Source organism: Diplotaxodon limnothrissa, linkage group LG23 (genome assembly GCF_057381915.1).
Source record: "Diplotaxodon limnothrissa isolate DT_005_m linkage group LG23, D_limnothrissa_male_GT1.1, whole genome shotgun sequence".
Taxonomy (NCBI): Eukaryota; Metazoa; Chordata; class Actinopteri; order Cichliformes; family Cichlidae; genus Diplotaxodon; species Diplotaxodon limnothrissa.
Window position 1 is genome coordinate 6,112,868 of NC_140617.1, and position 18,213 is coordinate 6,131,080.

General features: G+C 40.1%; 1 protein-coding gene across 1 annotated transcript in view; it reads left to right on the forward strand.

The window, feature by feature from the left end:
- pip5k1ca (phosphatidylinositol-4-phosphate 5-kinase, type I, gamma a) overlaps positions 1–18,213 on the forward strand; it is a 48,381-nt gene that overhangs the window by 19,708 nt on the left and 10,460 nt on the right. Inside the window, exons 2-11 of the mRNA XM_085347853.1 lie at positions 2,026–2,057; positions 2,981–3,067; positions 3,455–3,585; positions 3,684–3,801; positions 8,288–8,440; positions 13,596–13,895; positions 14,552–14,760; positions 15,867–15,950; positions 16,102–16,150; positions 18,007–18,091. Coding sequence (XP_085203979.1) covers positions 2,026–2,057; positions 2,981–3,067; positions 3,455–3,585; positions 3,684–3,801; positions 8,288–8,440; positions 13,596–13,895; positions 14,552–14,760; positions 15,867–15,950; positions 16,102–16,150; positions 18,007–18,091 — 1,248 coding nt within the window. The remainder of the gene's footprint in view (positions 1–2,025; positions 2,058–2,980; positions 3,068–3,454; positions 3,586–3,683; positions 3,802–8,287; positions 8,441–13,595; positions 13,896–14,551; positions 14,761–15,866; positions 15,951–16,101; positions 16,151–18,006; positions 18,092–18,213) is intronic.

Consider the following 18,213-nt stretch of genomic DNA (forward strand, 5'->3'; position numbering starts at 1 on the left):
TCATGTCTTGGGATTCTCCAGAGGCCTGGTAATGAACTAATCATGTGATTCCGGTGTTTTGACCCAGGATGATATCTAAAACCCGCAGGACACCGGCCCTTGAGGGCTGGAGTTCAACACCCCTGCTCTAGAGTCTGAGATGCAGCACTTGGGGTTTGTTTGCAGTTTCTCCAAGCATTGTATGGTTAGATCTTGGGTGGAATTTACTGGAAGGTTCACTCTTGGGAAGATTGGAAGCTGTCTTGAATGTTTTTCACTAAATAATCTCACTATATAACGATGGACTTCACACTGTTTGGAAATGGTCTTATAACCCTTCATAGAACCCTTCTTCTCTAAATCATTGCTGTCGTCTTTCCTCCTTGGCATCATGTTAACACACTCCTGAATTCTCCAGAAACCTCACACCTGCCCTTAATCCATTCATGGGTTTATTTTGATTAGCAGTACCTGCCTGATCCTAAACCTCTTTATTCCCATGTAAGCAGTAAGGATGTACTTTCTAATACACTGTTTCTGCACTTTGGTTACATTTGTGGTAGATAAACAATTCAAGATTAATTATATTTTTGATTATTTTTTTGAAAGAGGGTGTACTTTCTTTCACGATGACTGAATATTAATTGAAATGGCTGAATGGGCTTTCACCCAGCTGCTCCTCTTTTGTCCTAACGGCAGGGTTGCATGTTTCTAGGCGTGCAGCAGTGAGATTTGAAAGCAATATCTTCTCCAACAAATTCAGGCCTATCACCTTGTCATAAGCAATAAGGAACTTTCTGCTTTCCTCAGCGGTACGGGATGTGTTGTAACCTTACTGACACAATACCACAAGAAAATCTTTTAAACATTGCCGCTCCATCTGTTTCCCAAAAGTGAAAAGTAATCACATAAGCAAAACTGGTGTCCTCATCAAAGTATTCATATCATCATGTATTTATTCCCAACTGTCAGGCTGTGTTGCTGCAGTTTCTCCATAAATTCCACCATCTGGGCTGCTGAGTGTGATAGCAGTTATGATGATAACAGTAACAGAGTGAGGCTGATTAATTCCCTCTCTGTCTGAAGCCATCTCTGAACCACCCTCTTCATCACTTTCCACTCTTTCTTTTGCTCATTTTCCGTTCTCCCTTTCCTGTTTTCCTACCCTTCTCTCCATTATTATGCTGAGTGTTATATATGTCTATAATTATGTCTATTTCAGGCTTTCCTGGTGGAAACAGGACTCTGATTGCCTTTCTCTACTGTTTACATCCTGTTATTAGGCTGGAAATGATCATAACATGGCAGATACTGCTTTACTTCATGTATTTACTGGTATGATTAGTATTTACTAGTGTAGCACGTTGTCACCATACTAGAACTGTTTATCTAATATGTTTAAGCTTGTCTCATGATATGCGGACGCACCTGCACGACATCTGCAGATCACACCCACGGTGTTAAAACACGGGGACTCAGGGGTTGTTGCTGTGGTGTGATGTGCGGCTGGCAGCTTGGGAGCTGCAGCCAGTGTAAATAAATAGCTCAGAAAATGGATCTGTGGTCCCGCCGTGCCTTATTCACGCCACAGAGGCATATTGAGTTAAAGTTAAAGTAAATTCATTAAGAGAGCTTGCAGTCACACATGTATCTGTGAACCTGTACTTGGGCTGGGGTGGGTGGATTGTAAATGTCTGAATAAACCTATTGGCATTGGAACAAATAAATAGGATACATTTTGGTGCATAGTCTAGCCAACCATCACACACATGGGCTTCAGTGCCGCCTGCACAGCAGAATAATCAGTTGTACTTCATGAGGTTTTCTAAAGGACTTCGTGCCCTTGATGTTACTGTTTCCTGCAGTCACTCAGTCAGGCCCCTGCTTGTGTTTGACACTGTCATTACATAATGTTAGGCTGCTGCATCCACCCTGTGGGATTCATCTTTGTCACGGGAAGGACTAATGATGCTGAGTAATGGAGCCTCTCTGTCACAGAGCGACTTACAGCCAGTGCTTTGTCTCTTCTTGTCCCCTCTCTTACAGATGCAGCTGCTAAGAAAGCCTTCATCACAGAGGTGAGCCACCACCTGCACCTGTCTCTCTGTCTTTTACTTTGCTTTTTGTCCCATACTATCCCACTATAATGGTTTCATTTGAGGCTTTTAATTGGTGCTTGAAAACCGCCTCCAATGTCACTACAAACAGCACAAAATATTTAAAAGCATTAGTGATTTTTCTTCTTGTCTGTATTTATAGGACACAACATTTTATCAGCATGTATCCTTGCTCTCTACATACATATATACAGCTACATTTAAACTATCCTGAGTTTGAATAAGTAATCCTTAGTGAGGCAAAAGCTCACTCCACCCTTCTCTAAAAACATGGTTTATGGCCCTTTTTTATTCTGCTGTTCTCTCCAGTGTCAGCGAGAGCAGATATGATCATCAGCACAGAGCCCTGCCTGCACGTTGTTCAAATTGTTTTGTTCGGGAGGGGCACCCAATTAGAATAAAGGGATGTTTTCCTTAAGACAGTGGAAGAAGTGAGGCGCTGCACTAAAGCCCAGTATGAGATAAACAGGAATTATTCTGAGCCGCGACTCAAACTCAAAGCTGGAAATAAGCATAATAAGTCTTCTTTAATCCTCCTAATTTGATCAATCCCTTTTATACACAGCGCATTTTAGCAAGCCCTAAAGTATTGCCCAATTTGTTTAATAGGAGTGTGCAGATTATTTAAATCTACTTAAATACCAGTTTAAACCAAAAGCTCAGTGACCATTACGTACAGTGGCTCTAGAATTATTTGCAGTGGATAAGATCCTAAAATCATTACATCAGCTCCATTACATTAGCTGAGCTACAGTCTGTATATCGCTTCAAAATGACAAACATCAGACGTTGAAATTGCTGCCATTCAACGGTCTCCATTCATAAAGAAGTGCAAGTACTGCTGACCGGATTATAATAGTCTGCTTCTCTCTTCTTCTTATCAGATGGCCTCATCCTCAGGCCAGCCTGGTCAAGGAAAGAAGATTGGACACAGAGGGGTGGACGCATCAGGGGAGACTACTTATAAGAAGGTGCTATACTATACAGTTTCTGTTTCTAAGAGTGACCTTTGATATGCTATCGAAGAATAGTGCTATGTCTCTAGGTGTTATAAAATGAGTTTTTCTGCCCTGTTACACCCAAAAAAGGTTTTAGAGGCCAGAGGAAAATAAAGATTTTTCTTTCAGTCAGTTTTATTATCAGAGGTTAATTTATCTAAGAAATATATGCATTTTCTGTTTGTCTGGTAATCAGAAATATGAAATGACATGACGCAGACTCATTGCCCTTGTACACTTTATAGATGATACCATTAGATTCTACTGAAACATTTCTAAAGAGCAATCTCAAACTGTCCTGTGAGGTTTAGAAGAAGATGAAGAATTTCATTTTTGCCTCCTCCACTCCCTCTTTTGCAGACCACATCATCAGCCTTGAAAGGTGCCATCCAGCTGGGCATCGGTTACACAGTGGGTAACCTGAGCTCCAAGCCTGAAAGAGATGTGTTAATGCAGGACTTTTACGTGGTGGAGAGCATCTTTTTCCCCAGGTTTTGTTACACCCAAACACCCACTAAAGCCCTCTAGTGCACTAATAAGTGGAATTTTTTTAATTTATTGACCGGATGTTGTTATCCTAAACTTTTAGTGAAGGGAGCAACCTTACTCCAGCCCATCATTTCCCGGATTTCCGCTTTAAAACGTACGCTCCTGTGGCCTTCCGCTACTTCAGAGAACTGTTTGGCATCAGGCCGGATGACTACCTGGTAAGAGTTCACTCGTCTTTGTCTCTAGATCCAGACTACGTTTAAGGTCATTGAAAACACTTGAGTGGTAGCAGACCAATCAAGGTTGGTAGCAGACTTTCCTTTATTGGTTAAAGCATTCTTTGATTTGAATCTACACACACCTTATCAATAACATTTATATCCTTCAAATGTCCTGAAAGGACAATTTTTGACATTTCACCTTTTTTCTAATTTTAGATATAAATAAACTTCTTTTTAACGGCCGATAGTGGCCAAACCGATTTGACACAGAAAAAGGCATCACTGCAACTTGTTGGGGTGGAGGTGTAAACAACAGAATTAGAAGAAAAAAACTCTTGATAAAAAGTGGGATCTTAGTAGAGAGCTAAGTGAAAAGGAATGTGGACAATAAGCCATGAGACAGCATCTGAGAGGGCAGAGAGGAGAGGAGAAGAAGGCTGGAGAAAGAGAAGGCAGGTCTGGAGCTTGTCTCTCTTCCTCTGTCTGGGGAACCCGGAGGCTGCATGATTCAACGCTCTGCATATACATACACTGATTAGTCAGTGTTTTTGCATGCTCCATGTGCACTTGTCCTCAATGCATTGGTACTCCAACCACGTGGAAACACAGCATTGTGCCGGCTTTTCTCCCTTTTCTCTTTCAGTCAGCAAGTCATCTGGAGACATTTCACCACTGACTGGCTGTACTTATTATTCAGATTTTAGGTCACAGCATAAACTCAAAATTATAATATGAATCTAGAGTCCATATTCTCTTTTAATTCTTTTTTTTAAGCATTTCCTTAAGCACTTGGACATAACATAGGACAATCTAGTTGATTGTCTTAACTGGTAGATGGTGTTAATTGAACGGTGCTCAACAAATCCTGAATTGAAATTTATAGAAAATGCAGCAGCAGCAGAGGAAGTGGTATACAGCGGTCCCTCGCTATGACACGGTTCACCTCTCGCAGCCTCGCTATTTCGCTGAATTTTTTTGTGCAATTTTTCATGCTTTTATTTATTTATTTATTTTACTGTGCATTACGTTCTGCATCCTGATTGGCGGTAGACTATTGTCAATCAATCTTGTGCCATGTCTCCTGTACAGTACAGAATGCGTTCACCTTCTCAAATTAATATAAATCTTCGATTGCTAGCAGTGTGATTCCATAGTGCTGCACTAAATGTTTGTAAGTTTTCTCCCCAACAAATACAACAATGTTGATTAGACGTTTTGCACCATCAAAGGCAACCGCGGGTGCCTTTGGTTTCATTCTATAATACTGGACTTATTTTCTACAAAGGTTTGAACTTTGAGGGTTTTTAAACAAGAGAGAAAAGTGTGAAAATGTTCATGTCTGTCTGCGAAAAGTGTATAAAGTGTGTAGTGAGGGGTTTTACAGCCTTACAGCATCTATAATAATACTAAAAAATAAAGTTGACTCCTTTGCGGATTTCACCTATCGCGGGTTATTTTTAGGACTTAACTCCCGATAAACGAGGGACCATTGTAAACCTCACTAACCTAAGGGGTCAACACTTTAATTTGGGACATAGTCAACAAAACTTTCAATGATTTTTAAAATCAGATATCACTGATATTTCTGTACTTGCACACTTACGCACTGACGACCACTGAAATTAATTTAGACAATGCTTCAAAAGTAAGGCCAAAGTAAGATTACATTACATGATCGCTGGTTGTTGGTTAGACGTGCTACAGGAAAGACTTAATGTTCATGTTTAGTGTTCAGTCTGCTGTGGATTTTTGGTTGTAAGTTTAAAAAAACAACAACTTTCACTTCAACTGCAAGGCTAAAATTTATGGGCATAAAGTGCTATAATAATGATGATGATGATACATGCTATTTCTATATAGCATCTTTCTAAACCCCAGTTACAAGATACTAAAATAGCAGCATGGAAACATTTCTGAATGCATAAAAAGAGAGAAAAAAGACAAAATGATGACAGAAATCATTAAGAATACATAATAAAACATTATGAACAAGCCAGGTGCTGTTGTAAAAGCAGATAAGTGACGGATAAGAGTCAATTAAAAGCTCAAATTTTAATCTAGAACATAATTATTCTGTGACTTATGAACTGAAATGTAGTCTCACTATAAAAAAATACTGTATATGAGCCATTTCTGTTCACAGGTAGCTGATGTTGTTAGAGTTCATTAGTGGTGGATGTTAAAAAGTAATTTGTTACAGTAGAAAATTGCTGCCATTAAAAGGTAATTTGGAGGGTTAACGGCTTTTTGCATTACCAGAACACTTTGGTCGTATTTCCTCTGTCTCGTAACCAACAATAAGCTTGTTAGTGTTGCTACGAGTGACAGCTTCAGCCATTGCTGTTGTGGGGCTGTAGCACTGGCACCATCTAATCCAGCCTTTCTAACTCTGTTATGTGTTACCACCAACAAGTTATTCATAGACAAATCATTAGGGCCTGCCAGAAGAGATAATGTGTTGTTGACACATTTGTGGCGGCAGCTACTGATTTTTGTTATTTCCTGTGGACCTGCCAATTATGGGCCTTTCTGTTTTGTCAGTAAATAGTGATAAAGAGATGTTAGATTTTCTCACACCCAAAAAGACAAAGAAAGCTTAAATAGTCTCTGCAGCAGTTCTGTTCGCTGAAGGTTTGATGCTGTTTTATCACATCCCTAAAGAGACTTTCTCGTCTGATAAATTAAGACATCTTAGTGTAGGGCTGTGCGATATGACCAAAATCTCATATCCCGATATTAAGACATATATCGTCCCGATAACGATATAAATCACAAGAATGTAGCATTTTCTGTAAATTCTGTGAATCTCGTGCACCTCGACTTGGTGAAGTATTTCCAGCTGTGCGTCATGTAGCTGGAGTCGAGTGTTTTAACCGATGGATGAAACTATACATTTTTAGACATAAGTTGTAAAGGCCGCCGTTTTCTTTGTGAGTATTTATTACACAGCGTGCTGCGGGGAAAAGCCTGTTCTAACATTTGAGTTTAAGGTTTATTTTTTAGCACCTGACTGCTCTTTTTTGCTTCTCATCCGTAAACATTCTGCATACTCTTTCACGTGATTCAGTTTATTTTGAAAAGTCTCAACAGGATCTTGAACTTTATTGTGAAAGGTTAATGTGGAAACTAAACCAGCGGACATGCGATGGTTTTGCCGTCGTTGTTGCTAACGACAATGCATAAAAACAGGGCTTGTCCATCTGTAGTGTGGTTATATTAAAAATAAGACAAAGAGAGAACTTTAGGAAATTAATATATCCACTACAGTGACCATCAAAACCATGAAAAAATATTGCTCTAAACAGTTTATTTTACGACACCACAAAACAAAAGATAGTGTAAAATGAAACTATAGACGTTTTTATATCGTTATCCGATATATATCATTATATCGAACAGCCCTAGTGTGAAGATGAGCCTCCCAACTGTTTGCTTATTGCTATTCCTAGTCAGCTTCACATTCTTATCCTCCCGTCCTGCTTAGGTGTGTTTTAAAATGTTGGAATTGATTCAGGAGAATGTTCAAATGTGAGTAATTAGCGGAAGTTGGATGGGGAGTGTTTGTATAAAAAAGGTTACAACATTGGAATTTTAAAAGCATGTTCTTTCAGCTTTGTGTTTGTTTCCATTGTAATTCTGTAAAATATATATTTATTCTATGTCCTTATATGTCCTATGTCCTATGGCCTTTTGTGTTTCATTAATATTCAAATTTGGGCTCTGTGTCTCAGCATGCTGGTGTTTGTGTTTGATTTCCAGTGTTTATGTTTATTATCAGCAGTGCAGGCAACTCCTCATTTATAGATTTGATCCCCAGAGAGCCAGAGAGTTCTAGTCAGCGTGGTATTCTTCATTAATATGTTGTTAACAGGAAGGTATCAGAGGAGATGTATAATGAAGTGCCGTAATTATTTTTCTGTGCTTTTTTGTGTTCCACTGGTAGCGTTTGCATGGATTGCAGTAATCTAAAAGAACCAGATGGGAAGGGTTAAGGGGGATCTATGCGGGGAGAGGTGAAAAGGAGTCGGTCCACTCAGCCAATTCCACCTTTATGGCAGCAGCAGCGGCTGTGATACAGAGCTTACGGAAGCAGTTAAAGTACTTAGGCGAACTCTTCTGAGTCATGGCTCAGTCAAATCTGAACACCGTTAACAATTTACTGAGTCAGTGTGACTCACACTGACTGAAGAAATGATCATGTTCCATGACTTTGTCGAATAGACTGCAACTTTAAAAAAAACATGTTTTCTGTAACTTGTCTACGAAGTTGCGTTCAGTTTCAGAGTAGTACAATTTGTGCGTCTTGCAAACAGAGTACTACTAACAGCTAATTCAGTGTACTTTTACTGAGTACTATATCCTCTACGTAAACAATTGTAAGGTAAAACTAGGTCAATATTCTCATCTATTTTAAGTTTTATTTATAGTTGTTTTGTTTAACTTTTTCATAACATTGGTCATTTTTCTGTGTGTAACCCTGCAGTACTCCCTGTGCAACGAGCCTCTGATCGAGCTGTCCAATCCTGGAGCGAGTGGCTCAGTCTTCTACCTTACAAAGGACGATGAGTTCATCATCAAGACTGTGATGCACAAGGAGGCTGAATTCTTACAGAAGCTGCTGCCTGGATACTACATGGTAAGCAGATTGTGTGCATGACAGCGTACCTAAAATGTATATGTAACGTGCTCAAATGGGCGTGTCCCACCAAAGAAGTTCAAATGAACTGCCACAGCAGCTGTTCTTCCATGTTTTATTTATTTTCTCACTGGGATTTGGCAACTCTTTTCAGGTTTACGTTAAGTAACGCACACTAATTTCTTGTCGTCAAGACACACAGATTCATGAGCACTGGATAAAAGGCAGGGAACCCTTTGTGTACTTATGCATGTTTGTTTGAAGACACCACACTTTTTAACAAATCCATATTTTAATAGAGATGCTTTGCATGAGTCGTAGTTCAAAAAGTAACCCTTTATCTTATGCCAGGCTTTAGTGCAGCCTCTATCTGAAACAAGCTATTTAGCTCCCGTTTTTCTTTCTTTAAGGCCAGCCTGCATTTAAGGAAACTTTTATCTGATTGGCTACCCTTTTTTCACAGCTTCAACTGACCATATTAGGGATATCTGTTCTTAATGACATCATAAAAGGCCAAGAGTAGAACGATTTGTCTATTAGCAGTCTGAAACCTGACATTTTGGCACACAGGGATTACTTCTACATGCACTGACCTCATCATTTGAAATATTGGCTATGTTGAAAAACTGTAATAAGGCATATATGGAAGAAAATAAGAAAATCATGAATAAATAATAGGTTATTATTTATTATTATTTCATTTAAATACTAACTTCTATCCCTACGTTTTTTTTTAAGCTCTCAGGTTTATGTAAGATCCTGGAAATGTTTCCTCCAAGCACAAACCTTCAAATAAAGCAGACTTAACAGCTTTTAGCTTCTGTGACTGAAACCTCAGGCCATAGGATTTCATAAGAGACTGGCTGGTGTTTTTCAGTAGCCGGATGTACTGTACTTAAGCCTAACAGAGCATGACTTCCACCAACAGTAGCCCACTCCCACCCCCTCCAAAACTTCACAGCCTCTTTCTGAAAGAAGTCAACCAGCAACAGCTCCATGTATGTCCATGCTGCTAATCCAGACCAGCAGACTGAGAGACAGCTTTTTCCATCAGGCCATCAGACTGCTGAACACGTCATAGACACCTCAGCTTCACTACTGGAACTTCAACATTATGCACTCCACACTGTATATAAATGCCACTTGTTTTGCACATATTCAACTCTGTATATTTTATATATTTTATTATTATTATTATTATTATTTTATTTTATTTTTTTACTATTTAATTTGTAAAAATGTGTATACACACACACACACACACACACACACACACACACACACACACACACACACACACACGTAGGAAAATATTTAGTATACACATCCAGAAATGCATACACTATTATATATTGTACATATATTTATTAGTTTCAGGTTGGCCATTCTTGTATTTTGCTCGTTTGTGTTGTTGTGTTTGCACATCTCTGTTGCTTGTGGGGCTCGCACACAAGAATTTCACTCGCATGTGCTGTGCCAGTGTGCCTGCACATGTGATGTGACAATAAAAAGTGATTTGATGTGATTTGATTTGATTTAATCCAGCCTCACAGGTTCATAGCCCTCGCCCTTGTGTTTATTAATGCACCGACAGCTGCGGGCAAAGTCCACTGCAGGAATTTGTTTAATCATTTAAGGAAGTTGAAGTCTCAGCGCATTTACTGTGACCTTTTCCATCGTTTTGGTCGTGCTCTGAAACATTTTCACAGGTGTAATTGGTCTTAAGCGAGTGGTTTAATAAAAGCGGAGAGTTTCGGGCTGTAGCCCGAGGCAAGAGAAAGGGGAGGGAGGTTTTAAAGACTCTCAGAAACACGACACAGGACAAAAAATGTATGTTTGGACATTGAGAAGTAGTTTGAGTATTGTAGACTTATCTGTATTTTAGGCAAACACATAACAGACAGCGTACAAGCAGTCATTGGTGGAGCTCCACGTCTTCAACAGCTGACTGGCTCATGGTTGTGGGCTGAAGACTCTGGCTCTGGGCAGCATGCAGACCACAGTGATGTAACTGACTTCGTGCTGCCACTTCTCTCCCCTCTGTTTATTCACACTTCTATTATATGGCTTGTCCTTCATGTTTTAATGTCTTGTCACTCTCCAAAGAGAGCCTCCTGCTGCTGTGGCTCTCTCAGCGTGATTTATTTTCCTTGATTTCCCCCTCTCGCTCTGTCTTTGTGTTTAAATCCTTCCTCTCGTTTTTCTTCTCCATCCCTCTCCTCTGCTCCCGTGCCTCACGTGTTCGTGTTGTTGGCTCGTCACCGCTCTGCCCTCGTAACGCTGACAGAAGGGTTGTGTGTGGCTGAGGGCTGAGGATGCTCTTTCTCTCTTTGCTGCTCTTTGTAGAAGCTTTTCTCATCTGAAGGTCATTCACCAAGTACCTAGTCTTTTCAGCCACATTTTCTAGTCATCCTTCATCTCTCTGGAGTCTGTTCCTCTTTCTCTCTCCTCTTGCAGTCATTTTTACCCCTGATTGCTGTGTGTTACCACTATATGGAGCAGCCCTCTGTTTCTCGCACTTCTCTCATCTTTCTAATGGGACTGAGCTGGCCCAAGTCCCAAGGTCAAAGCAGGTTTATAACTGAGGAACCAGCCAAACTAATTTGTTTGCATTGATTCTTGAAATATTTGGCATAACCTGTGATACAGAGGAAAGTACTTGCTAAAGAACTTTTTTAAAATGTCCTTGTGTGCCTTCATCTTGTTATTGCATTTGGCTTAGCCAAAAATGATCTAAAGTGCTTTGTGTCTTTTCATTTCTGTTCAGTGATAATAGTTTGACTGTGACTTTGCACAAAAAATTAAAAAAAACCCCAGTCAGATATGAATTCAGCCGATTACCCCTTGTAGCCGGACTCCTCAGGCATCGCTGCTCTCCTTCCACAGCTGTTATTTTTAGATCGCTCTGTGTAAGTCCCCTTCTCATCACTTGCACGTGAGCATCTGCAGTTCCCACTGGATCTCCTCCAGTGTATCAAAATAGTGATTCTTCAACTTGACTTACATTTCTGGGAAATGGAAGAATAGCAGGAAGCCAAATCTGGCAATCAGGTTGATTAGTAAACCAGAACTGAGTTGGAGTGGCTTCAGCTCCAGATTTTTCAGTGTGTTATTTATTGGCATACATCGCAACTCAGGTTGTTTATGCTGAATATTCTCCCTCGGGTGCCTCAGCACATTACAAATTTCACAGTGAATAACCTTGTAAATATTGAAAAAAAGAAAAAAGCAGCAAGAAACAACCTGGGTGTGCACACCGACGACCTTTACGCTGAAAACTCCTGTTTGGTCTTTAAGTCCTAGCCAGAGACAGAGCTCTTGCTATGACATATGTTCTTCGAGATGAGAGTCAAGTCAGTTTGATGCAATACATTCAGCTCAATTCAATTTTATTTACAGCAACAGTAAACTCAAGCCGGTTTATATTGTAAGGTAAAGACATTAAAATAATACAGAGAAAACCCCAGCAATCAGATGACCCACTATGAGCAAGTGCTTGACAAAGGTGGGAAGGAAAAACAACCTTGTAAAAGGAAGAAACCTATAGCAGAACTAGGATGAAGTATTACATATTAGGGCTGTTCGATATAACGATATATATCGGATGACGATATAAAAACGTCTATCGTTTCATTTTACGCTAACCTTTGTTTCGTGGTGTCGCAAAATAAACTGTTTACGGCAATATTTTTTCATCGTTTTGATGGTCACTGTAGTGGCTATATTAATTTCTTAAAGTTCTCTCTTTCTCTTATATTTAATATAACCACACTATGGACGGACTAGCGCCTGTTTTTATGCGTTGTGGTTAGCAACAACGACGGTAACAGCATGGCGTGTCCGCTTGTTTATGTTCCACATAAACCTTTCACAATAAAGCTCAAGATCCTGTTGAGACTTTTCAAAATAAACTGAATCACGTGAAAGAGCAGATTATTTACGGATGAGAAGTAAAAAAAGAGCCGCCAGGTGCTAAAAAAATAAACCTTAGACTCAAACGGTAGAACAGGCTTTTCCCCGCAGCACGCCGTGTAATAAATACTCACAAAGAAAGCGGCGGCCTTTACAACTTATGTCTAAAAACGTATAGTTTCATGCATCGGTTAAAACATGCATTCGACTCCAGCTACATGACGCGCAGCTGGAAACACTTCCCGCAAGTCGAGCGGCCCGAGATTCACAGAATTTACAGAAAATGTTAAATTTTTGTGATTTATATAATTCTTATATCGGGATATGAGATTTTGGTCATATCGCACAGCCCTATTACATATTTAAATTTTTACCTACAAACCCACAAAATTTCATGATTGCAGCTCATCTTATAACTGCTGTTGAGGCATGAATCCCAAACTGAATATTAGTTTTTAGAGTCTTTTGTAGAACTGTAACCATTAATTATTTGCTTTATTTTTAATAAGTAATTCAAGTAAAACATGTAAACAAAATCACAACATAAAAATTCACATCATCGCACTGAGAATGATCAAAAACCTGTCAGTCATACTTTCATTCTGACTGTGTGCTCTGGTGGAGCATCAAAGGTTTTTGTTCTTACAGTAAATTTAAAAGCTTAAATTCCGCTTTGATACGACTCTTTCCCGAGTCGTGCTTTTTAAGTATGATTTTCTTCTCCTGTGGCTACAGAGTCCAGTAACCACTTTGATATACATGACATGGCACTGTGAGAAAAACCTTCATTTCTGTTGGCTCTCTCTGTTGTGTAATGGATCCTGGTGCGATCAGGTGGTGAATATGTAACCGTAGCCAAAGTGTGTGTACACTGAGAATCATGTGTTGTTTGTCAGTCAACTGTTTGCGTAACATGTATCAGCTATCCTCTTCCTCGTGTATGTTTCGTTCCGTCACGTTCCCATGAGGAGAAAAATGCCTCTTTGTGTTCAGTGGCGTTCCTTTTTGTGCTGTTTTGAAGCTTTTATTTAAACTGAAATGGATATCATTAATCAAAAGCAACAATTTCTGTTCCAGTGTCAGAAACACTGCCTGAAGTCATACAACTTCTAAAAGATATATATATTTTTGTTACATGTGAGCTTACTGTACCTCACACATATTGTATTTCGGCTCAATCCCTCAAGGCGTCTCCTTATGGTGTTCATTTCTCATGTTCTCCCTCTTTTCTTCTCATCTCCAGAACTTGAATCAGAACCCTCGCACTTTGCTGCCCAAGTTTTTCGGCCTCTACTGTGTCCAGTCAGGTGGCAAGAACATCCGTGTGGTTGTTATGAACAATGTCCTCCCCCGCGTGGTCCGCATGCACCTCAAGTACGACCTGAAGGGCTCCACCTACAAGAGGCGAGCGTCCAAGAAGGAGAGGGAGAAGGCCAGGCCCACCTTTAAAGACCTGGACTTCATGCAAGACTTGCAGGATGGCCTGATGATGGACCAGGACACTTGCAATGCCCTGACCAAGACCCTGCAGAGAGACTGCCTGGTGAGAAATATGAATATACAGCTAAATGCAAATACTGGTTTTAGCTTTTTTACTTGTGTTTTCTGTTGAGACAGACAGGAGGGGAGGAGATGGTGAAGTTGGTTTGCTTGTTGTGATGCAGGATCCGTTAAATGGCTCATAAAAAGTAATGGTAGATGAAGAAGCATATAAAAAGAAGGGTGGGGAAGCCCATGATACTCATGGTGCCCTGATCGATAAAAGAGGATGGATGAGAGTAGACAGGGGAGCTGGAATGGAAGAAAAACTTTTCTTGAGGTTATGATGTTTGGCATTCCCAGGACCCCTTTCTATAAATTAGAGCTGTGTTACGAGTACAAGGTTTAACGAGGTGTCTGGTCTTGTAGCTGGCTGGCTTTTTCTCTTGTAAATCACTGTCTGCTGTTTCCATTTACTTTACTCGGAAAGCAGTGTGTGTGCACTCACTGGCAGTCAAATACATTGTTTATCAGTGTGGGCATGCCCGTGCACCACTCTGTCTTGTGTATAGCATTAACATCTCCACGGTTATTGGTTTTATATCCCTCTTGGGGACATGTTAAAATAATAAAAAATAAAAGCTTTCAGTCAGGATTTAGAAGCTGCGTGTCTCATAGGTACTGCACACTGACAACTATCTTTGCCTGTCCTGTGCTCAGGTGCTGGAAAGCTTTAAGATCATGGACTACAGCCTGCTGCTTGGGGTCCACAACATCGACCAAGCGGAGAGGGAGAGGCAGATGGAAGGCTCCCAGGGTGACAGCGATGAGAAAAGGCCCGTGGCCCAGCAGAAGGCTCTGTACTCCACAGCCATGGAGTCCATCCAGGGGGGAGCTGCCTGCGGAGGGTCTATTGACACAGACGACACGTGAGTTTGGCCAGAGAGGAGAACAGCAGAGGCTTTTGGGAGTGCATGTCTCCGACTTCCCGCATTTATACGAGCTAACAACCTGAAGGATAAATAACAATGTTAGAACTTATTCATCTACCTTTATCTCTTACTCTCCCTCCTAAAGTTATTCTGCTTTCAGTAGTTACGCTTCTTCTCTCTCTTCAGCTCTTTGTTCCCTTTTAATGCTCACACTTGATGCGACACTTTAGTTCCTTCAAATTAAATGTAAACCATTTCAGTGCTTCAATTTCAACTGCTTTCAGCCTGAAAAGATAATTGCATTTTTTGGTGCTGCCTCTTAGAGCTTAATATACACAACTTCAGAGAAATTCAAAAGAAATTGAAGAAAATGCAAACTTCAGATCTTGCCCGTAAAGCAATCAGCGGTTTTGTGTCAGAAGTCCGAATGTTGAGTTCAGTGTAGATTAAAGGTTCAGCAGAGACTAAAACCCTGCTGACTTGCTAAGATGCAGTTAGCCTTAACAAATCGGAGTATTCATTAAAGTACCCTAATACTCTATAGTCTTAGATTTAAGTAGAAAGAAACCAACATTTCCTGCCTTTATAGGCTTATTCTCATAAGCCAAATTTCTGGTAGAAACATCATCTGACTCTGAAATCTCATTAAATCAGATTCTCTGTCACAAGTTTAAAAGGCACTGAAGGTACAGGGTATGAGTGTATTCACATTGCAGAGAAGCACTTATGGGATTATTTAGTCAAAGGTGAATGCCTGGATGCCTGCAGTTACCTGAATGAGCTGTAGGAATAGCAGAAGACTGCAAAGATGAACCAGACCCGATGCTGTCATCCTCTCCACAGCTGGGGTTCACATTTCTGTTCAGTTAAACCCAACCATGAGTCGTACGGCTTTAAATCTAGATACATTTATTTTGAATAAGTGTTGTAGTTTGACATTAAATGTTGTTTTACTCACAAAGAACACATCCTAAAGCTGACTAATGATGATAAGAAAGAGAAAAATAAATCAAATAAACTCTGTGGAGAAGCTGATGGCTGGAGATTAATGGCACCCAAACCTGCCACATTTCATTTTAGCTTTACTTCTCTTCTCCTTTTAGGATGGGCGGTATCCCCGCCGTTAGCGGAAAAGGAGAAAGGCTTCTTCTCTTCATCGGAATCATCGACATCTTGCAGTCTTACAGGTGATCATCTTAGAAATCAGCCAAACGTCTGTATGATGCTGACATAAATAATGTGTACATGCTGTACACTACTGCCACAGTGTTTTGTACTAAAACACCTTTAAGTTCATTAGGTTTATTCATGTTTGCCATGCCAACTTTGTTTTTGCAGGTTAATCAAGAAACTGGAACACACGTGGAAGGCTTTGGTTCATGATGGGGTGAGGTTTTAGCTTTTGGGTTTCTTTCCTGAGCTTCGACATTGTAAGAGGGTTTATTGGCACAAAATGTCAATTTTCTGTCAGCTTACCTGCCTGACTCATTATTTCTCCATCCACATGGCTAAACCTGTAAATCCACACCTATCCCAGACTAACCCTATAAAGTTACAGGGCAGTGTCACAGAGTGGTGAAGTTTTTTCTTTTTCTTTTATTTATTTAACCTTTATTTAACCAGGAGGATCCTATTGAGATTAAAAACCTGTTTCAAGGGAGACCTGGCCAAGATAGGCAGCAGCAAGTCTCTCACAGTTACTCAATTAAACACAGGCAGCAACAACACACGTGAAAAAAGAAATGAAAAATCAAATAAAATAAAGATAGAATTAAATAAAATTCAGTTAAAATGACAAACAATCTAATTGAAACTGTTGCTTGTTATGGACTTGGCCTCAGGGACTCTTAGTTTTGCTTTAAAAGCACTAAATGAAATCAAATTAATTCAGTTATTTTCCAGTTCTGCAGTTCATTCCAAGTCAAGGGTGCTAAATGGACAAAAGCTCTTTTGTGCATAGAAGTCTCAAACATTCTGCTGATTCGATAACATTGAGTCAATACAGAGCTTCAAGCCTCCTCTGGCATTAACATCAGCACAAAAATTGTATAGTATTTTTTTTCTCTCTTATTTCTTTTCTAAATGTACTTGTATATTGTTCACATGTTGAAATAAATTACCAATCAATCAATCAATCAGGGAGCTTCATGGCATGGGTTTCCACAGCTGAGAAGCTCCTGTACTGTGTAGCTGACTTGTAGTTTTGTCCTTTGTCCTGTGCTCATGATAGATTATCCCACATATACTCCAGAGTTCACTTATGCAGGCCATCCGGGTATATCTTAGCCTTTAGCACACATCCCAAGAACGACACCATGGAGTTACATCTTCAGTCCACTCATATTTTAAAAGTTCAATAGCTCCGTAATTTCAACATTAATCTGTTGTTTATTGTATGTAAAGTGTTATTTACTAATTTATTTATAAAACCATAGGTATATCTCTCCTCCACTACCACTACTAAAACAACGTAACTCTGAGGAAAACACTGTCTGTTGCTCATTCTGAAAAACATGTGGGCCTTAAAACTGTAATGCCGTAGAAACACTTTATTATTAGCAAATTGCAACCACATTCATTTAAGTAGCGTTATTTCCATAAACAGAGCCATTAAGATCAGCAGCTGCCTACACACAGTATTTTATATTTTGTTCTGCCAAGTCTGATTTTACAGGGAATCTGATACAGAAAGATTTACAGCACAAAACAGAAGATCAGTCCCATGAATCTCCCCGCCTCCTTTCTTTACTCCAAGCTCCCACTCCGAAACACCCTGACAAGCGAGACGTGTGGGAGAGCAAACAGCGTCCTGTTCGTCACTGTTGCTGACGACAATGGATCCTCAGCACGACCTCCGAGCCACACGCAACATTACATATTGAGCAACAGTGATGCTGAAACAAAAAAAGCTAATAACTGAGATTCTCTCTCTTCATTGCTTCCGCCGCCCCTACTGTCCTCTGTCTCAAACCAAACACCAAGTGTCATCTGTCAGTCTGCTGGTGTTGTCTTATCTCCGTCTGCTGAAACATAAATAATGAAGAGTTGGGTCTGTAGCCTCGTCTGACTGTGTTTCTGCGTGTCTGTAGCAGGTGTTGTTCACTCGTGTGGTTTGGCCCAGAGAGAAGAATTACTGAAATGGGTCACTGAAGAACACAGACAGTTTTAATCTACTGCGAGCACCAGTTTGATCATTTTATTCATGCACCATTTGTCTCATTAATCTCTCTGTCTCTCCCTCAGGACACTGTATCGGTCCACCGGCCAGGATTCTATGCCGACAGATTCTTGAAGTTCATGAGCACCACAGTTTTCAAGAAGAGCTCCTGTGAGTTTCATTTAAGAAGTTGCCATAGGTAGAGAGAAGGAGAGAGCCACACACCAGGGTTTTGTTGCTTTCAGTGTCGAGTCTTGATAGAAAAATCAGATACAGCAGCTGAAAGATTTTTT